Raw genomic sequence first — 23308 nt, 5'->3', positions numbered from 1 at the left:
TTGTAAATAAATGGCAAAACCAACAATAGTGAATATAGTAATCTGAAAAGTATAATGACATAATTAAAGGTTAAAATGATCATTTTAATGGTTTATTTAATTGACTGTGGCTGTTCGTTTATGTGTTGTTAGAGGAATCATGTTGTTTTTGCCTGATTTCCCTGATATAAATCCAATCAAATATTATTATATTATATATTATATATTATATTATTTGATTTTCCATTCACTGATAATCAAAAATGTTATAAAATCCAAAATTTAGCTGTCACAGAACTCAGGGATTTCAGATATTATTGTCCAAGAAAATAATGACAACATTAAGTACTTTTATGATGAGTACAAAAACAATTCCATTGAATATTCAACAGGTTTTTGGATAGGTGGTTTACAAATAAAGCTAACCGATCGTTAGAATTACTATTACGTTTAATATAATGATCATAACATATGAAATTAAAGTCAGGTCAGAAAACCTGCAGACTAACGTGATCATATCATTAGGAACTATAACAACAATAACTATATAATCGATATGCATACATTTAAGTTTTATATCGTTCGGTTCCCTGACAGTAGCGCCGTTCCCAAGACGCCACATGACCACGCTTCGGTGTGCTCGTACACAGCTGTGACTCTGGGAAACAAGATTTTTCTGGGCTTTTTTATGGACTTAAGCAATGTTTTACAAATATGAAACTCCATGAATGAACAATGAACAAGCAATCGTGAACTCCCTAGTGTGAGCACATGCAAGCTTTCTTGTCGTGGGAACTGCTGCTGGATAGTCATCACAAACATGAGCAAGGTCTACATCCAAATGTGTTTACAGCCAATTATGCTGTTGTGAGCCATCCTTGCATTAAGTCAGTCCTGGAGTCAAAAATACCCTTGCTCCACATGACCCTCAGACAATGTTCTCCTTGTTGGTGTGGTTTTCGTTGCAGGTTTAACTAAAACCTTTCAAGCCATGAAGGCTGAGATGCCTGCATTGTGATGTTGAACAGATTTTAAGACGTGCTCTTCTGCAGAATCTGTTTAAAGGGATTAGAGCCAAGGCAAGGGATTATCAGCACTTTGTGAGAATGACTTAAAACACAAGGGTCTGTGTGTTAGTGATTCATTTCAGGTTACATCTGCCAATACTGCTGCTTTATTATTATTAGTGGTCATCATGGCTGTTCATCAGTCTGGACTGAGTGCAACATTACAATAGAAAAGTATCAGCCTGTGATATTGATCTCCACAAACATTCAGATTTTTCTCATGGGGAAGAAAACATTTATTCATGATTCAATTATAAATGCATTTCCACTACAATAAAACACAAATCAAGAGTAATGTGTCCAGGCAACATTTTGTCATCATGAGTTGGCCCCGAGTTGCCCTATGCTCACTCTAGATCCTGCTCAATAAAAGGCACAAGCAACTCTGTTGAATATCGGGGGCGACGGCACAATTTCACTTTCTACGTTTTAACCTGAGATATTGTTGCCATAACATCTAAAACCACTAATAGTTCAATGTACCCCGTACAACCACACATTTAGTTCAAGTTCAGTACAAAAGCTGCATAAACCCCCTCACATCTAAAGATAGATTTCAGGTACTTAGCAGCTAAGCACAGAGCAAATTGCGTCGGAATGAAATCGAAAAATACAAAAAGACATTTTTGAGCACAGCGTGATGAAATAAAAGTGGAAATAGCAATCAATCACAGCAGAGCTTCAGTGGGGAAACTGGACACTTTTCAGACACGTAGGAGCCAGCGTTTCAGACTGAAAGCCATGACGTACTGCATGGCTCCTGCCTGTCTGAAATCCACAATCTTTAACACAAAACCAAATCTAAACTCCAATTAAAGGTTTTTGACTTTCATTTGCAAGCCTCTCTTGACCACCACTATTTATGGGTGGAGGCAAAGTCTGTTTCAAGTATTTGACAAAGAGTAGCTCATGTATCAATTGCTATGATATGTTCAGCATTTGATCTGTGTGCGTGCGTGCGTGCCTGTGTGCGTGTGTATACTGCCCGTCTGTAAAGCACATGTGAGAAGAAGAGATATTGTTATTGTAAACTGTGACATGTACAAATGCAAGTCATCTGAGGAGACTGCATGGGGTAAACATGTAGCCTGACACAATATCATCTCTATCTCTGTGGCGTCAGGCATCTTTACTGTAGCTTGTCTCTCTCCCTCAGGACTTCTTCACTCGTCGTAATCTAGAGGTTCTGGGCACACATTCATCCCCCTCCTCTCCGAGTGTGGATCTGGAACTAATAGAGGAGCCCGAGGATGCAGGCTTGACAGATAGGCCCCTCAGACTTGTGGCCAGCCTGTTTTGGTTTGTCTGTGCCGTGTTATTGCTTGTGAGGGGGAGCCTCTGGGCGCATTTCCCTGGCGTAAGCAGCTCTACTTCCAGTGTGGTTTTCATGCACTTGGAGACTGGGAAAGCCTTGGACTCTGCCTTGGCTTCGACTGGAGGAAGGGGCGGCAGAGGAAGAAGGTCATGCTTGGATGTTTGTGTAGAGCACTCGGTGGAATGAGTTAGCATTGTGGCTGGAGGTCTTCCAAAGCACGCCCTCTTGGCCTTTTGTGGGTAAGGGTCTACCCCGGCATCACTCAGCTTGCACCTCTTGCTCTTACTGGTCTCCTGACGGAGTTCTTGTTGGCAGAAAACTGCTGAGGCTCCTGCTGGGTTTTTGCTGTTCGGAGAGCTAGCGTCAGTCTGCTGTTCCTGGGTCAGACCCTGCTTTTGAGTAGTCCCAATCTGAGCCATGGCTTCAGTTAAGGCTTTGGGACAAGGCACCTGGTGCTTTGCCTCTGGGATTGACACAGTTCCTTTGTGGCTTGATTCAGACTCTCGCATTTGAAGTTCCCCTCTTTGTTCTTTGGGACAGGCTCTCTGGTCAGTGTGCTGCTCCCCCATCTCGGAGGCATGGAGCTGCTGCTGCTGGACACTAGCTTGTTTGGCTCTGAAAAAGTCAAAAGGATAAGAGGATATGAAGAGATATTTGAGTGTCCTCTCCGACTGGTGGGACTGGAAAGTTCTGCATTAGATCATACTTACATCTTTTGAAGCACTGTCTTCTTTGTTTTTGTGGGGCTGTTTAAAGGCTCTTGGGTTTCTCCTGCTCTGGAAAAATATTCGGATCTGCTTTGTTCACTCAGCTCAGTCTAGAGAGGACAAACAGAATTGGTGTAAACAAAAAATATTATTCCTGGCATCCTGGATAGGTTTGGATCAACAGCAGACTGCTGTCATCAGTCTGGCATTGTGGCACATTAAAAACAACCACTGCTGCTGCTGCTGCAAAAATCCAAACTTAATGAATACAAGTAAACCAGGGCTGCAGCTAGCAATTATTTACATAATTGATTCATCTGTCAATTATTTTCTCGATTCATTGATTAATTGTGTGGTCCATAAAATGTCAGAAAAATGCTGAGTGGTGTTTTCCACAGCTCAAAATATCTTGTTTTGTCCACAAACCAACATTACTCATTCCTGTGTTTCCTTGATTTCTTTGTTGCACGGAGCAAATAAATCATAAAATATTCACATTTAAGAAGCTGAAAATTTAGATCACTTTTTCAAAAATTATTATTACAAAAGAAAACCACAAACCAATTAAACCATTTTCAAAATAGTTGGAAGGAATTCCCTAAATAAAACATTAACATTAATCACTGTCCAACCCCGAGTCTCATGAATACAAAATTGTGGTTCTGCTTTCCTATTTCAACTTGCCTACAGCACAAGAATGTTTTCTATAATGATTTCAGACACACACGTTAACACCCCAGCTGGCACCAAGTGTTTGTCATCCACTTAATCATATCCAAACTAACCAACTCAAAGACTAATGACTGACTTGTCAAAAAGTATGACGCGTGTTTCTTCGTTTCTGAGGCTCGACAGCCTGAGGCACGAATACAAAACAGTGAAACCTTGTTGACATTTTAAAACAGTGATTATAAAAGAGTCCATCAATAAGATGACAGAGATGTTCCTCTGCTTTGCTCTGTCATCTTCATTAATTCCCATTCCCAACGGAGGCTTGGGAATGGAAAACATGTGAAAACAGGATAAAAGCTCCTCAGAGGAGCATGGATAAATATATATATATATATATATATATATATATATATAAACAAGTAAGCGGAAGTAGCCTCATCATTTGGAGACTGAAGCAGCAATTTGAATTTCAGTTTCCCTGGTTTCAAAGCCTCATATTTGACACTTTTTGTATGTATATATTATATCCTTCTCTATGGAACTTTAGCAAGATTGGTCTGGATTGGTCTGATCAGAAGAAAAGATCTTTAGCGCTAACTCTGTCTCTTGTTTGTATATAAGTGTTGTCCACACAGAGCCAAACTGAAAACTATTTCACAATTTAAGTGTCGCTTAATGGCAAGGTAAAGGTCCATCCATCCATCCATTATCTACCGCTTTATCCTCCAGCGCGGGGGGTGCTGACATTGGGCGATAGACGGGGTACACCCTGGGCAGTTCGCCAGTCCATCGCAGGGCCACACATAGAGACAATCAACCATTCACTCACACTCTCCCACCTACGGTCAATTTAGAGCGACCAATTCACCTAATCGCATGTTTTTGGACTGTAGGGCGAAGCCGGCGAACCCGGAGAAAACCCACACACACACGGAGAGAACTGCAAACTCCTTGCAGAAAGGCCCTTGTTCCAAAGCTGTTCCAAACGGGGGGCTCGAACCCAGGTCTTCTTGCTCTTGCAAAGGCAAGAGTGCTAACCACTACACCAACCGTGGGCCCGGTAAAGGTGATTCATTAAATTAGTTTAATTAGATTAATTACAGAAGCCAAACTGTAAGTCAGAGAGATTGACACTTTCTACTTTAAAAGAAATAAGCGTTATAACCAAATAAGACACTGTAATCTCACTTTCTACGTTTATTTTTTTTATTCATATATATATATATACACACATGAATGACAGGTTTGTACCCAACTTGGCTGTCAAAGATGGAATACTCCTCCTGGCTGTACAAGACTGATCTTGGTAAGTAAATAATCAGAGTCTGAATACTTTATTACTTGCTAGGGGCAAATTCTATGCATCACATTTGCTCCATCGGAAACAGGATAACACTCATTCCCTATAAAAGTACAGCATACATAAGAAAGATGACCCTTTGATGCTGTGGCAATAAACATGGCTGAATGACATTACTGGATGATAAATAGCATGTGTAAACATGATATACTGTATGTACAGAAGCAGCTAAACTGAACTAAAACAATAAATCAGTTTAAAATGTTATTTTGCACAAGGTATATACAAGCATAATTATACACAGTAGCAGTCGCAGCAGAGAATTACGGCACGTGTGTTGTGTTTGACACTTTTAGGGGATGAGTTAAACTGTTTTATGGACACCGGCAGGAATGATTTCCTGTGACGCTCTGTGGTGGGATCAGTCTGTGTTGGAGAGGCCCACCACTGAGAGACAGGGAGGTGTTGAGTCCAGTTAGTCCAGGGTTTCCCACAAAAATGTCCCCTGCCTTTTTTTTTATCATTAAGTAAGGAAATATCTGTGGGTCGGGATTAGATAGTAGGTAATATGGAAAGGGAAAAAAGATTCAGTCTCTCCAACGTGTGCCCTCATAAGGCCATTTTCAGAAAATGAGTTACTTTATACTCAAAAAAAATATATGAACGCACAAACTTGAAATGGTGAACAAAAATAGAATGTCATGACATTTGCTCAGATTTTTGATGCATTTGTTTATGGAATGATTTGTTTTGCTCAAACCCAGTAGTCCAGTGTCTCTTGGCCACTCCTATTGACTACAATCTCAGATTGAGTATTTCAACTCACAAGAGTCATGGAGCATGGCAGAGTGGTGGTCAATATGCGCGACCAGTAAACAGACACTCCTTATGGTCTGGTTAATAAAAGGGCACACCAAAATGTGGACTTTTGTCACTTTTCAATATGCCACAGATGTCACAAATCATGAGGGAGCGTGCCATTGGCATGCTGAGTGCTGGGTTGAGCGTTACAGCTGTGACAACACAACTGAATGGCGCCGTATACACCAGACATGTCACCTATCGTACACCTTTGGGATGTTCTGGATAGGCGTGTCCGCCAGCGGGTTCCAGTTCCAGTTCCCCAGAACGGCCGCCAACTTCAACTGGCTCTGCAGGAATGGGACAACATCCCCAAGGCCACGATCGACAACCTGGTGATGTCCAGCGTCGCCGGTGTACCGCTCTGCGTGAGGCTAATGGTGGACGTGGAAGTTTGTGAACTTGGATCATCGACCCGCCATTGTCTATGACCCACTTTATTGATAAAGTTGTACTGTTATTTTTGGATAGTTACTCTGTTTTGTCACATAACAATAACTACAGGTTTTTCTTTGTGCGTTTATATTTTTGTAGAGTGTAGTAATCGATCGCAATGAAACGTTAGATTAAACACTCACAGATGAAGAGCTTTTTGATTTAAACACTGGTGCCAATTTTAATGGCAATCAAAAAATAAATTTCCAGACATCAAGACGCTGCTGGAGAAAAAGTGAAAGGTTGGCCAAAGTTTACAGGATGCTCTGGGGACTTAGTGTGTAAGTAGAGTATAAAAGCTTGTTCTAATCCATACTATAGATGTTGAGATACTTCATTGACAAGGGAGAACTTGTCATGAAATATCACAACAAGTGCTGGTGGTGCATGATGGAAAAGTTAGGACTTGACCAAAATCATCAAACGGGACAGAATGACATTGCTGTTTCGTCAGAAAAGGCTATAACCTCTGTAAGCATCTGCAGTGGGAAAATACAACCAGACAGATGTTAAATCTTGGAAAACTGAGGTTGTAGCCGCTGTGTATATTTAATATCGTTCAATTTTCAGATCATTACTACTGCATAAGCTGGTTAGTCAAATGATCAATGTGCAATTTAAGATGGAGAAAGCCAATGCGGTAAGCTTTGGCATCCACCAGTTAATGTGATCACAGAGGGAAAAAAAATCATTAATGTCCTCTCCCCTCTCCCACATGATACTAGTAACAATGTATGACCATTCACACAAAGGGAGGGGAAGAAGTAATTGTCCCAAGCTGCAAGAGCAAGCTGGGGCATTGTGGGTTTGTCCTGGGTGTTGAGACTTAACAAATGCACTCTGGTCTGTGGTACGGTGGGTTGAATGTAGAGGGCGGGGAGTGAATATGGAGGCTGGGCAGGAGGCGGAGACGACAGGACACAAGGGACAAGGGAAACAAAGTACAAGATACTAAAGAATAAATAAATAAGAGAAAGACGGTGTTTAGAGAGGAGCCCAACAAAAGAAAAAGGTAACCTCCCTGAGTCATATTGCCTGAGCCCAACAGGCTCCCCAACATGCCCACAAACACAGGAATCCTCACACAGGAAGTTCTCCACAAGCTAACCTTTGTGTAGAGATGGAGTCATTTCAGAGTGTGGGCAGAGCTTCAGTTTTTTATGCTCTCTTACAACCAGAGCTACAACTAGCCTTGGATTTGAAACTGGGGCAGATTCACACATACGAACTTGCATTTGCCTACGCACTCACACACCCACGCCAACAACAACAATACTGTGAAAGATGTGGGTGCCATCGCTCGCATTGTAATGACTGGATATGTATTCTCATCTGTTTAATATGAATAAATGCTGTTTGAAAATGAACTTGAAAGAAAAATCAACACAAGGCCAATGGGAGGCTCTCTGGGAAAGTTGAGTTACACTCTGTTCCTGTCGGCACGACTTCAAAAGAGCGAAAGAGAGGGTGAAAGAACAGAGGGGTTGATAGTTATAAACATGAAAAGAGGAAGAGTCTGGAAATACACACAGCTCGTAGATGAAGAATGGAAGACAGACATTCAGAGAGAGAGAGAGAGAGAGAGAGATGGTATATGAATGATTATTTCTATTGTTGCCATGTCATTTGCCATGGGTCAAACATTCTATAAACAGCAGCTGTAGGAGAACATAGACGATAAAAGGGGACGAAAGAGAGATGGTGTTGAAACATTTCATGTGGTTCAACATTAGTACTGTGTGGGAACTGTTACCTAATCTTGTACATAACTTCCAAAAGGGAGAGATGGTGGTAAATAAGAACATCTACCCACTGCTGCTACCACCTCTCCCTCAGCTACAAGGATTTGATCCTAGTACCACTACCGCCAGCCAGTCTGCTCGCCCACTCACAAAGCTACAAAACACTTCTCGTGATGCAACCCTAGACTAACAGTGCCCTCCCCAGCTCTCGAGTCTCCAAAACAACACGACTCCACAACAGGAGCTGCAACAATACTGCACATCTGGAAGTCAGATTATAAAGATAAGTCTGGCAAAGGGGGCAAAGAGAGCAGAGAACGACTCACTTAGTTTTTAAAGGATACCAGCACAGAATCTCATCTCATGCCCCAACCCTGGATGACTCCTGGAAATAACTTCAAAAAGATAGCCAACTACATAAAATACAGCGAAGTAACAGTTCCCCCTCTGACATAAGATAAGGTAGGAACAGATACGAAGATTATGTTGGTTATCTTTTAATGCAGCTGCACTTGAAAGCAATGCACTGCTACAGACAAACAGACTCTGAGTGGTCTACAAAATACCTCACTGCTGCTACAAAATATCACTTAGTCTTTGAAGACACTGCCTAATATATTAACTATTCCAAGGTTTTTGCATAGAGTAGACTTTTTTGCTGTTCATACATGCACACATTTTTAAAAATCTTGAATTATTATCTCAACTGGAAATCCTTTGAACAGCATTAGCGACTCTCCAACATGCACCAAGAAACAACAGCACCGTTTCGCCAGGCAGAAATGCCTCCTGCAGCGATGCTTATGAAATCCACAGTTTTCTGCCCCTCAACCTCCACCCACCCCACACTCACAGAGGAGTCATGCCCTGTTTTTTCCTAACGTACCACATCTTCCCTGCGACAAAATCAACAAACATGCATGGACTCATACTTGCCTAAAATAAAGGACAGTTCTTATCCCTGAACAATGATGAACGTTTTGGGATCCACCCACATGTAAGGAGCAAGGCAGGCTGTTTGACTCAGTTTGTGCACATAAGAAAAATCAGCTAAAGACAGGTTGGAATGAATGAGTAGGACTGTGAATGCAAAAAGACCATAGCCATGTTTTTGGCCTCAGTGCGGAGGAGCTCAGCAGACACTGGACACTTGGGAACGCGCTGCTTCTAGCTGTTGCTGTGAAGACTAGAGGCGTGCTGAGGTCATGAGTAAACACACAGGCTTGTCCAGAGCTCAGACGAGAAGGGGGGCTGGAAACACATCTGCTCTGTCTTTGATCCAAACTTCTGCAGCCCAGCACGCCACTCACCCTTCAGCTGCCCACTCTGTGCCTGACTAGAAAACAAGTGCCACAATCCTAAACACTGGTTCGTCCTTCCCATACTGCCCGTCACACTGTTGATGCCGTTTCACAATAAGTTTTTAAAATGAACAAAAATCTTCAAATGTCAAGAAGACAAATAATTTAGTGTGTGAAACACTTTTAGTTTGTTGTCTTCTTACAGGCTCATGCAAATGTAGTTGTTTCAATGGTCCAGTCTTGGCAGACCTGTAGTTGGCTCTGAGATTAAGGAAACACCTTAAATTGAAAAGCTTGCATCCCTGATATCAGCCAGTGTATTCACAAAATTTATTTTTTTTGGGCCTGAAAACACACAAATAGCACAGCTTGTAGCATTTCAACACACGGGACACCAGCAGAGCCAGCAGAGAGCTGCTAAGTGTGGGAAATACTGAACAATACCAAAGCTAAAAAGCCTCACTATCCCTTTCAAAAATGTCTTAACTAGAAGAGAGGCGAAAAACATATAGACGCCTCACAGCGGAGAAGAAGTTGACGAGTTACTTTTCTTCTGGACAGGGAAACAAAATTGGGAGCTTTAGTCAAGGTTCAGTATTGCTCTCGGTCTCCCGCTCTCTCATACACTTTGTTGGTGATATACTGTATATTTTAAGTAGTTTTATGTCTATTTTCTTTAATTATGTGCATTATATCACAAAATAAATAAAATAATAATGTATTTTTTGAGTGGTTTTATCTGTGCCCTAACCCATTGCTGAGTTGCCAGCATAGTACGTATCGGATTGGTACAGAACAGTACGACCAAAGCTGAATCAAATTAGTTAAGTTGTGGTCTTAAAACCAATCCAATCCAATCCAATTTTATTTATATTTGAAAAAGCACTTTAAAACAACCACAGTGGACCAAAGTGCTGCACAGAATAAGAGATAAAAGATATAATAAACATAAAAAAATTGCAAAAATGCATTAAAGCTCACATGAAATCAAATAAAATAAATTATAAGACAAAACCAAAACAAAGTGCTGAAAGTATCCATTGTTGAAATAAAATAATTTTTGCTACCAATAACACCTTTGACATTAGCATTGTTAGCATTTAAAAATACATTTTCCGTGTAGAAATTATTAAGTGGTTAAGTATCGTCAAACATCTGTCTTCTCACAAATATGTAGGTTTCTCCCATATTGACCTTACAGAAAATCCATAATAGTCATCCTCACTCCTTCTAAATGACTGGAAATGACTTGATTTTACCATCTCCTCCTCTAACAGAACCACAGCTGAAAAAATGATTAATAAGTTAAAACAGCAGCACATCGCATACAAGAAACACGCAGCTCACGTGTGGGAGCGAGACACTGGCTTTCACATGACAAAAGGCCAAACATGATGTCACCTCAGTTGCCTCACAACATAACCCCTTGACCTTAAGAGAAGTGTTAAATTGAATTGATGAGTCTACATTTCCACTGCGGTAAAGGATTTTTGTTCGGCAAGTCACACAAACCGAAATCTCCCTAAATACAGGAAAACACGGCTTTTCTTGGGACAAACATTGCGCTGTCAAGAGTTGTGGGATAAAAGACCTCTTCTTTAACATATGACTAAATTCGACAAAGAACTCCAAAAACCACATTATTTTTTAGTCAGGAACATTATTAAGTCTTGCATCAGCTGTGACTCACTATATTAACTTTTCTTGGTCAGATTTTTTGACATGGTAACAATAAAATGGCCCAAAAAAAATCCCCATTTGACAAATCGGAGCAGGACAAGGGATATAAACAAATAATTGTTTTTGTCATGTGAAAAACTTCAGCCTTGCTGTCTGGTATCTTTCCCTTACAAACCACGCTCTAGGCTGGACTAGTGAGCGCTCCACCACAAGACTCCCACCCTCCAATTCCCAGTGCTTGTACTGTATGAGCCCAAAGAACCACATCCTGAGGAGAGGAACGCAATCGACAGCAATGCCTCCTTGAACTGGAAAATTGGTTACACAATATGAACTTTTCACTGACGACTATGTTGCTCCACTAAAAATATTACAATCGCTGCTTTCATTGGAAGCCAAACTGCGGAGAGTGCAGAGACATTTCAAAGGGAAACAATAGCAAAAAACCCATATAAAAACAGTGGGTCACTGATCATGGGATGTGATGGGAGAGTCCTGTGTCTGTCCTTGATGTGAGTGCCAAGGTGAGAGGCTCCACTATTATTTCCCAGAATGCTCGAGGGAGTTTGGGATTAAAAACCCCAAACAATATGCATATAACAGAATAATTTAAGTGCTGTTGCAGTTTTCTTGAACCGTTAAATATATGCTGTATAATGGAGAATAATGGTTATTGGATGATATATTAAATCAAGGTTATACTAACTGTTAACACTTAAAGCAAAGTGGTTGGGGGTCATTTTTATACATGAATAATTGCTGAGTGTCCACGTTAAACTGCATGGCCACAGTCACACACTTCCAGAAGGATCGAGCCTTTCTCAAGACGTATATTTGGCTATATTTTTGTCTACCTTCTTCCTTTGAGGTCTCTTGTTTGTGGTTGCCAAAATAAATTAACAAATAAAAGTGTAAAACTAGGATGAATTGGCATAATCTGGGAGCAGAGGGTTACACTGCATCTTTGGACACCCCAACTCAACACCCTGTCCCCCGACGTAAAGATCAGCATCAGCATATACACAGGAGGAGAATGATTTGGCAGCACTTTCCTATAATAATGCACAAACCCATGCAGGACTTTTTGCCAGGCGACTGGAAGACGAAATAGAGGAGTATAAACAGCACTCACCGCGGCCAGGCTCGGGTTTCCATGGTGTGCTGAGGCATTCTCTGGACAGCTCACACACACAACATATCGCTCAGGAAACACACGCAAATCTGAAGACAGGCAAAGAAACAGCAAAGACCATGCTTTGTTAATGATGTCGTTTCACTTCTAATTAGGAATCAAACTCGGGGGGGGGGGAGTTTGCTGTGGTGGAAGTTTGACTTTACATAATACAGTCACCAAGTATTTACCGACCCTCAGACCAAGAAAAAAAGAAGGTAGATTACAGATGCTAACTGCTGACATTTATGAGCTGTGTGAAGAGCATGAAATATGAGAACATTTTATAACCATGGACTCTTAAGACCACTTACATCAGTAATACAACATAATTATTATACTAAGCATAATATTTAGTCTTCAAACAAATGAGCTAAAACACATCACCTCGATTGGACAGCCACCATTTAACTGTGGTTAAACATCGTGCAAGTTTTCATACAGCAAACAACTGCCTTAATGTAGTTTGTGCTGTGATGGTGACAGTGACCAATAATCTAAAGTTACAGAGTAGGGTTTAGATGCTCAATGGATGTTAACAACAACCACTTGATAAATTCCCCAAATTTCCTGTGATTAACAGATTACGACATACATTCTTAAGCCACTATCAGGCCATCATTTTTTATACATATATATATATTTTTTTTTTTACAGCTAAAGATAAATATCTAACTAAGACTGGAACAAAGATTCACAAATCAAATGCACGCTTTACTGAGGATGGACCCTTTTAAATCTGAACAATCCATAAAACCTTCTCTTGGGCTTGTAAACCAAGTGGAAGTGTGGGCCTTTCTAATGTGATAGTTGTATTATAAAGGTGAAAAGAATCATGTATTATGATTACAATAAAATAAAAGTGTAAAAAAAAAGCACCATTGTGTTTTATCTAAACAGTAAGCTCTTAAATACATACACATATGTATATAACTTTGGTGGACCATGTCTATATGCACCTAACACAGTAGGCTGCATTACACAACCACATGAGGCTGGGTTTAATATGATGTGCAGTAGACAGACAGGGAGAAGCCGACATCTCTGTCTGTTGCAAGTCAGCTATACTTTAACATCCCAGGCCCTTAGGGAGCAGATATTAACTTTACTGACAGGAAGAGAGACATGTTGGTCCCATGAAAAGGTGGCCAAGGGTCACCGGCACTAGATGGGCCATGGAGATAGATTGTGACTGCTATCTAAAGACAGCCCTCCTATCTTTGCCTCCCACTCAGTAGCTTCTCAAGGGAACCGCTTAATGGCTGCCTGTTTTTAACAACACCCCGAGCAGGTAGGGACAGGACATAAAACCAAGTGAGGGGGAGAAAAATCAACATACAAACCACAGATGATTTGCTCCGTCTGTGGGAAATGTGGCTGCGTATGAGCCTTTAAAATGTCAATCACTGATTCGTTTAACATGGAATTGTCTCTCTGAAAACATGAATATTACATACCTCCATAGAGTTGCTTGACGATACATCTCAGGTTGAAGTGGCGCTTCAAAAAATTGGCAACCAGGTCGAATGTTTTCCCTAAGGAGAATAAAAACAGAGAGTTACAGCTAACAACAAGAGCTCTCAGAGAGCAGAGACCTCCAAGCCTTAAACACTTTGTCACCTACATGTTACATACAAGCAGACATTTTCTGGATCTGTATAGAACTTTAGCTGCTTGCTTAAAGCTTTTATCATCTTACATAAACATTACAAAGTCCATCCTGATCTGTGAAGATGTTGCTGAGATATATACACATCTGAACTTGTTAAATGCAACTTTTCTTGTTAAATTTAAATTGCTGCCAAATCAGTAATCTGGGTCAGCTCCAAATGAGACTTATTCTGATGATTGAGTGTCTGGCACTGCATAGTGCATACACATAACAAATGTGTTATGTTTTGACAGAATTGTCTTTTTTTACAGCTCAATAACACAATACAACACACCACAATGACTTCAACAAGACAGAGGGGACTGAAAACTACAAACTCTCTCCTTGACACAAAACAACCATACAGAAATTGGGATTTCTTAAAAAGTTGATCATTGATTTTTGACGTCATCAGTTCATAGATTCGTTCCACAGTTTAATGGGATACATACTGGGGTGATCACCTCTCCATGACCAAAAATTCAGATTGCTCGATCAAAACCTATAGCCAGGGAGTTGCTGACAGAAGGACACATTTATAGGTAAACTCACACAGATGAAAACATAACCTCTGAGGAGGAGGTAAAAAATAAACAAAAAATAAATAAATGCACATGTTACTGTTACACATTAGGGCTGCCTGATTATAGAAAAACTAATTATTTGGATCAACACTGAATCACGAATCATCGACTTGAAACAAATAGAATTTATTGTATGTAAAAAAAAAAGTGGCTTTAAATGTGAAATTTTGAACGAACCTTATGAATTTACCTTAAAAAAACTATAAATTATAGTATATTGTATATATCTTTGCTTATGCTGCATGTTTAACCCAGGGACTCCACTGAATTGTTGTATTTTTGCTGGATGACGAGCAGGACAGGAAGTTTCATTCCAACATTAAAAGAGTTATTTTCAGAATAAAAGCCCTCCTTTTGTAATAATTGTTTTGTTTTCGGTTAATTTGTTTTTAGAATGGTTTGAGGCCACAATCTTGATTGAAACACGCGTTTTGATTAATTGCACAGCCGTATGACAGATATTTTATATGACAGTTGTAACAAATGATACCATTTACCAACTGTGGGGGGACCCCGAGAGCTGCATTTTCTTAATTTAATGTAACTCACCTCTGAGTTTGGCACAAGCACAGAAACCATGGCCCAAGCAAGCCTCTGCTTAACTTGTCATGGGAATGTTTTTCATGGTATGCAAGATGTGCTGGGCAGAAAATGTGGCCTGTTGCCTAATCTTGTAGGAATTTGTTGACTGAAAGCAAGGGTCCAGCAAACACGCTATGCAGTTGTTCCTTGGAAATACAGTAACTCAAGATGGCGCAGTGCTTCAGCGAAGTGGCTTTTGACACTCCAAAATTATCCTGGACTTCAGAAAGAAACGAGAGGTGTACTTGCTCTCCACTACATAAATGGGGGCTGTGAAGAGTGAGTGCACACCTTTAAATCCCTGAGTACTCTCATCTCCAAGGACTTCTCCTGGACAGTCAACACCACTGCGACGGTAAAGAAGGCACAGTAGCGATTACACTTCCTGAGATTACTCAGGAACAACAACCTGGATCAAGAACTGTTGTTAGCCTTCTACTGATGTGGCATTGAGAACATATTGACCTATGACATCTCAGTGTGGTAAGTAGCATGCTCAAGTTGCAGTCAGTCATTTAGTCTGCACAAAAAAAAAATCATTGGCTGTCCACTGCCCTCCCTGGATGACATTGCCAGTTGCAGCTACCTCCAGCGAGCTTTAAATATCACCACAGAAACAAAAAAATTATTTCCACAACTTTAAGCACTTAAAACAATATTCTCACAGCAAAGGTTTATATTTTAATAACCTACCCATTTTGAATGAACAGAGATTTTATGGATTCATTATAAGATAATTGAATAATCTGACTGTGGGTATGTGTGATTACTGATTGTGATAAATGCACTCCCAATTACGTTATATGCTGTGCCTACAATGACTTAATTCTATTCTACTCTACAGTTAGACTTGGCGCTGTTGTCTTTGCTCTTTAGGTGCTCCCTGGACTGGAGTGCCAGCATGTAAGGCAACCCCAATACAAGCATGAGCCCAACCTAGACATGGAATAACATTTTAAACTTTGTACTCCAATCTAGAATGTTGGTGGCAGTGGAGGCAAAGCTTGTGTGAGGTAACATGAGAGTATAAACGAGTGAGTAAGAGAGAAGTCTTATTTAAATGGCAGGTGTGCCAGGTGTGAACACAGTCACATTACTAACCTCTGTCCACATGTGATCAGATCTTTTAGGACAGATGTTAATACCAGGTCTGAATAGGGCCTAATGCTCCTGTTTGGGGGTCTCATACCAGCGTTGCCATGTGAAAACCTAATTAAATCTCATTTTAACATTCACTTAAAAGATTATGCTCTTCCGTAGTTTGAGTACCTTCTAACCTCTTGCACTCACAACTCTTTCAGAACTCCCTGGTTAATGTCAAAAACAAAAACTTAAGCCAAAAATGAGACCATCTTCATCTCTGAAATGCTGATATTTAACAGGAAAATGCGCCCCAAGGGCAACAACTCTGACAGAAACCAGATGCACAAGGCTCCACAAAATGTTTAACCTCCAATGGGACAAATACATTTCCAGGGTGAACATGCAACACAGAACAGAAAAGCATGGGTGTGAAGTTGGTGCTTTGTTGCCCTTTCTCTATAAGCTGATGTCATCGAACCAATTCAAAGCGTCTAATTATCGTCTTGAGAAAGGTGCTCTCATGTGATTCTACTGATAATGACATGGAATTACAGACACAGCTTGCTGCAAAACTGCCACAGGTATGCGGTTAAGTCCATTCGCCAGTGATTAATGGTACCACCCCTGCTTTCTTTTTCCTCTCTGCATTGTTCAATACTTCAGTGAACTAAACAAAGCAAAATAGTGCCAACATGGACAAATGAAGCAACACATGCATTAATGAAACACTCCAAACCATCTGTCATGAGGGATAAAGCCTAAAACGCATTCAATCAAAGGGGCAAATAAAGCATTTAAAACTTGGATCGGCATGGCACTTATTAATCAACATTGAACCCAGGTTAGTTGTGCACCTGTGGGAAGGTTTCTAATCCTCAAACAGAAATTTAGCCTCCAGCAAAACTTGTGACGGCTTACTCAACATTTGCTGACATACATAAAAATCTCCCAGAGCGTGAACACTACATATCCCATCTGTACAATTAAAGTGGGCACATAACTTAACAATGAGCTCTAGAATCAATTTAAAAACTGCAGTTTGTTTGTGCACTTTTTATATCTGAACTACCAACTAAAACTGTCTGTGAAATCAGAATGTGCATTGGGATTAGCATGCCCTGCAACATATACATTTGATGGGTGATTGATGGGGAACTGTAAAATCGTTTTTACTACTTGTCAAGCATGGCCTCAGGGAACATTGTTGCACATCCATGAATGCAGGATATTATACTAGCAGTTTGGACATACATCGACTTTGAACATTATATTATCAAGGGACTTGAAAGAAAGCAATGACTATGAGTAAAACTAGCATTTAGTAAATGTTTTTTTGTTTTTGTTTGTTTTTTAAAATCATCATTAGCCTGAGGGTTATTAGCCATGCACACTGGCTTGCTAACTTCCCTGGCTTCTAATAAACCAGTATTGAGTTTTGGGGTGTTTTGTGGGTGAGATGCATGCTGGAATGAGGTAAGGTGATAGATATGGCCCCGCATAAACATTCTGCTTTTAAGCTCTAAAATCCCCAGTGGTTGTCTGTACAAGATCAAGATCAACGTGGTACTACGATATGACCGGTGGCGTGATAGCGGTGTGCAAGATTTAAGAAGAAAGAAAGTTATGAAACGCAACTTCTCAAGAGGCATGGCTACAATTACTGTGCAGGGCATCTAAGATTGAATGATGATGACCTTAAATGTACAGGTGCAAGTTGCCACTTTCAACTTGTGTTCAGCATTTCATTGCAAATATAGCATGGTATAAAAATGTGTCACTAACAACTGGGAGACACATCTTAATGTTAATGGTCAAATACACGATTAGACTTCCTACCTCAATGACCCGTTCTTTAGAGCTGGGATCTTTGGATGTCTGTCTCTTTAATAGTTGAGAACATAGAATGGTTGTCATAACAAGACAAGCTTCAAATAGAATGTTTCTTTAATCCCAAAGAGACTTTTGAGAAGGATACTGTAAGGGTATGTAGTGGTTGGTTGTGGCCAACAACAGCAGAATTATGTGCAGAAAAAAGCTGTCATTTTTAACTACCATTCTTCAAATAGCAGAGCAGTGATCAGCTATCACTCACTCTGGATGTCTACCTTGAGAGGAATGCAGATCTGTATCGCTGTTGTGTTTTCTCTGCTCTTTTAGGGTCCAGGGATCAAGCCTCTTTCACTGCAGCCTCATGGCTTTCTATGTTTTTAGAAGCTTTGATTTAGTCCAATGGACTCTACAACTATTCACATCGCTTTCCCTGGTGGTTTGAGTCGCCAATTCCCAGGACAACTTTGACAGGGATGTCTGCACACAGGGATGGGAACTGGTCTAACGCCACAGTCCGAGACATCAGCTGTTGCTCCAACTTTATAACGTCCTGCACAGTGCAGAGTTGCTCTTGGCCCTCTGCCCGGGTTCTCTCATGTTGTCTCATAAGCTTACATTCATGTTTCTCTCCAGCAAACAGGTTGCTGGTGCCTCCACTGAGAACGAGTGATCTCTTTCTGTGGCAAATGTGGCCCACAATGGTGTAATACCAAATCTGCAAAGTGGAGACTTGAAAGGGTTTCATTTGTACTTCCTGCAAGAGAAGATGGTCTTGTGCATTGGATTTAATTGCTTTCAAACCCAAGGCACAACAATATTATGACAGGTCAAATCAAAGAGTCAACAAGCTAGCACGCCATGTTTTTAGAAATGTGGTAGATAATATTGTAACCACTTGTATGAAGAGACTTCGACCATCTTGTAATATACCGCAAAAGAATTGCAGCAAAAAGACAGACACCACAAGGCTGGTGCCAAGGCTAGAATACTGCAATTTTGAGACACACTCACTCACATAGACACGCATATCATACACACAAACACACACACACACACACATGCCTGCAGCTTTCACCACTTCCTGGAAAAACAATGAGAGGAAAGAAAAGTCAACAAACCAAAAGGCATCCAGAGTGACTACGATTGTAAAATGGAACAGGGATAAGAAGCGTTTAGACCAGGGTCAAAGGTAAGTCCCCATAGACAAGACTTTATTAACTACAGTTATATCCTGAGTTCATTAAAACAGCCTTAGAAAACAGCCTCGCTCTTCATACAATCTGCATTCCTGACAGCCCATGCTGTTGTGACTCATGCACCGATACACCGCAGAGGTTTTCTGGTGGGTCCAAGGCCTTTGATGAATACCTAAGTAGTGCATTTACATACTGTATATGCAGTTCAGTTTCTCTAACAGCAGTATTGCATTTAAAATAGCTGTTCAACACAACTAGATTTATGCTGAAGTAAACCAACTCCCTTGCCAGCCTTCAATTTTTGTTAGAAGAGCAGATGTGTGTTATAATACGGAGGATAAGGAAAGTGTTAACACTGGCAACAGTGCCAATAAATGCAGGGAACGATTATGACTTACAGCACTGTATAATTGTATACAAAAACAGTTATGTCCAAAGCCAAACTAAAACCAAAAGTGTTGTAAATAACACTAAACAAGACACAGATTATTTGTTTAAATTCAAACTTGAGCACAACAACTTTGAGTCCATTATTCCAGACATTTCAACCAAAATTTTTTAAAAAAATCCCCTCAGTCTGCTGTATTATATGTCATTACTGCAGTTAAATTATGCCCGTGCTGGTTCTGAAACATGGCAAGAAAACAAGAGGAGAAATCTGATTACCCACCAGCTGCATTTAAATGCAGACTTTACTGTAACCTGGTTATTGCAGTGCGTGTAAAGCCACTCTCCGATTTCCTGCAGTAACCTGATTTCTCTCATTAACAGAGTTTTTAGTGTGCATGTAAATGTGGTGACTGTGTGTCAAAATAACTGCAATTCCCATGAAAACCCCTTCATGAACAGGAGTTGAATCAGCAGGACAGTCAGACACCAGTGCCTAAGATTCCTGCTCTTTTGACATCTCCGCTTTGATGTGGACCCCCTCCCTCTGTCCTAAAGTGTGGGTGGAGAGATGGGGCTTAAGCCCAATTTATACTTCTGCGTAAAGTGCTCTGCGTAGGCTACGTAGAGACTCTGCGTCGACGCAGAACCTGTCGAAGAGCCTCTGCGTCGTCTCCGGGTGCACGGAATATTTTTTAAGTGTCCGTCACTCCGTCAAGGGACTACGGAGACGGCAAGAGCTGCGATTGGTCCTCAGGACAGGCTGAGCGAAGCTGCTCTGTGCCGGCTCTCAGTGCGCTCCGGGTGTCCTGACAGAGGCGGAGCTGATCCCCGCCGATAACGCCGCTGCCGAACTATAAATACGTCATACCTTAACACACACAGCACATGTTTAGTCTCTAAATGGCCAATTTCTCGCCTCAAATTATCTTAAAACTGCGTTCCGTCACACAGAAAAGTGAGAAACGGCCACTATTTCAACAACAACAGTCTTTCTCTCTCTTTCTTTCTCGGACGCCATTGCTCACTGTAGCCAGAAGCACAACAACCTTGCGCAGCGACCCCTACTGATCGGGCGGGAAATTGCAGCGAGTGTCCGTCACCACGACGCAGAAGTATAAATGCTCGAGGCGTCTCCGTGGTGACGCAGACGGATAACGCATACGCAGTCGGAGAAGTATAATGTGGCCTTAGAGCGAGAGAGAGGGGTGGAGTGGAGAAGGATGAGAGAGCCTGAGGAAGTTACCCATATGTAAGTGGGGGCTTTCCTGGAAGGACATCACTCTCTGTGTGTAACTGTAACTACGGCCATAGCAGAGCAGTGTGCCTTATCATCCTGCACAACGTCCACCTGAAACAATATTTGCACATGAGTGTTCAATTTAACATTTGGGTGACCCCTTCATCACAGTTACAAAATACGCCGCAGCATGGTAGCTCAGGCCAACCCATAATGCAGCATGTGACTACAGTGGTGGGGAGCATTTTGGACCAGAGAAATATTATCAAGGGGGGGAAAATCTATTTCTCAGAAACATAATCTGAGGAGAGAAATTCAGTCACAATACAAAGAGTCAGATTTAATCATCATTATATCTTAATTATCCCAACCACAAATCTCCATTCAGAATGAGGAAGATGCAAACTGCTTGTACTGCTCATATGGATTAGTCTTGTGCAGAGCAGCATCTGGACTTAAGTTATGTCCTTTAAAACTTGCATCTCATGATAATGGGCAAGTAAGACTTAATTTTACTGATGTTTTCTTGTGTTGGCCTCAGGTGCTTGGGTCCCTCCTAATAGCAAGGTACAATTTTAGCAGTCTGCACTACAAAGACACCTTCCCTCAGGGAAAACCACAAAGGTCACAAGAGCACGTGACATGGGCTAATATCTATTGCAGTGAAGGTAAGAGCTGGGGAAAACAACGACATCCTCTAAAACATTTCCCTAATTCCTGAAACATGGCATTCTGGTCAAGCTGAACACTTAGTACGAGTTCAAGAGAGTGTGTGCCGTCTCCCAGACCAGAATGTGGTAAAGGGGAACAGTCACATGAATGTGATCCGTGCTCAGGCTCAGGCTCAGGCTCAGACCCTAATTATATGGGAACAGAGTGTGGTGTGACAGCTATGGTGGGGATTGCGGTTGTGTCCTAGGAGACTGCAGCTGACCCTGCGGAGAGGGAGAGTGAGAAAAAGTGGGAAAACATGAAGAGTCGACATGAGGAATGCAGAGCGGACACGGAGGGTGCTAAAGAGGAGAGTGTGCATTAATGCCTATATTAAGGAAAAGGAGAAAAGGAAAAGTGTGCAATAATAGGTGGAGAAGTTTAACAGTGGAGTCAGACTGTCCTATGCATTGCTGCTGAGTAAGGCCAGGGGCTTACAGGAAGGATTTCAAGACGCACAGCAATACCACAAAGCACCAGGGGGAAGGGGGTTGCCCAGGAGGGGCTGGGAGAGGGTGGGCGAGCTGGGAGAGGGACAGGCTGGCTGAAGCGGCTACTCTGATCAAGATCCATTTTCAGCCTGGGCCTTGGAATTCCTTTGTTCCTGTCACAGGTCTCCATTTTCCCCATAGCCTTAATCCCAGCCTGCCTCACGCCCAGTAACACAGAGCAGGGCAGGTAACACTGCCACAGACATGCCTCTCTATTTACAGACCAGTTTGCACATAACAGCTACTCACATAAATAGTAATAGCCACAGTAGCACCAAGAGGAAACACGATGAGTAAATACAGGATGTCAAACCGTGAACTTTCACAGCAGGAGGCTGAACATTTGCTATGAAGTGATTCACGAAAAGATGAACATCAAAGAAACGTGTTATGGTTTTTATGTGTGTATATTGTGTGTTTTGAACAGAGGAAGTCTAATTTCCTTTCTGAATGAACAGTTTGTTTGCTTTTTTTCAAAATTTAATTAACTGTTTTAGACTGGGGCTTTAGGTCTTCTAAGAGCCACTAGACCAACAGAGCTAAATCTATGACAAGGCAAAACAAGCCATTTTCCCTTTTAGTCTCTACAAACCCTCCACTTTGTTCTTAGGGAGGGAGATGGTCATTCGTAAACACATTCTCCAACAGTAAAGCTATCCAGCAACACTTGTGCTTTTCCTGCAATGGCCATGGCCAGGCCGCCTTAAGCCCCCTTCATGGGGCTGCCAAGAGGAGTCAGTGGTACACTGTGCAGCACTCGCAAAGCCCTCTCCCACGGCTATTAGTGACCATTCATCTGGGGAGCCTGGGAAAATGCCTCTCCAGCCTGCCGTGGCTATGGGGAAAGAGGCTGGCAGGTGTTCCCTCCGTCTAAGCCCTGGCACCTGTGCAGAGAGAGGAAGAAGGAACCAGCTCTGCCTAAAACGGACTCAAGGTACCACTTTGCCAGTGCTGCGCAAACTCCTCCGAGAAGGAGGACTCAAACGCCATGCTTAACAACACCCAAGCTCTGCCTCACATGATCGATGTGGCTGTATCAATACTAATAGTAGACATAAGACATCTGGTAATGTGCTTTGGCAGTTTGAAATGGCATGTTAACTAAATCCATGTAAAATGAGCCTTCTCAGTTTACGCTCTACACATACTCACAAACATATACCCTAACGACAAAATTAATATCCCCTTGAGTTTAAGTGATACAAGAGCAAATGGAAATCAATATAGTCCCCAATCCACAATGGAAGTGCACAGGATCCAATCTAATCCAGTAAAAGTATACTATTATATCAGACAACATACAATACAATGCAATAAACCACA

At 41.4% G+C, this 23308-nt stretch overlaps 1 protein-coding gene across 1 annotated transcript in view; it reads right to left on the bottom strand.

Annotated features, from left to right (window-relative positions):
• Positions 1-2198: 2198 nt before the first annotated feature.
• slx4ip (SLX4 interacting protein) overlaps positions 2199-23308 on the bottom strand; it is a gene marked incomplete at both ends in the record, with an annotated part of 31649 nt that continues 10539 nt past the window's right edge. Inside the window, 4 exons of the mRNA XM_083898211.1 lie at positions 2199-2976; positions 3072-3178; positions 12192-12280; positions 13688-13765. Of these exons, the coding sequence (XP_083754337.1) occupies positions 2199-2976; positions 3072-3178; positions 12192-12280; positions 13688-13765 (1052 nt within the window). The remainder of the gene's footprint in view (positions 2977-3071; positions 3179-12191; positions 12281-13687; positions 13766-23308) is intronic.

This window comes from Microchirus variegatus (assembly GCF_963457635.1).
Source record: "Microchirus variegatus genome assembly, chromosome: 11".
Lineage (NCBI taxonomy): Eukaryota > Metazoa > Chordata > Actinopteri > Pleuronectiformes > Soleidae > Microchirus > Microchirus variegatus.
This window is presented reverse-complemented; position numbering and strand designations above follow the sequence as displayed.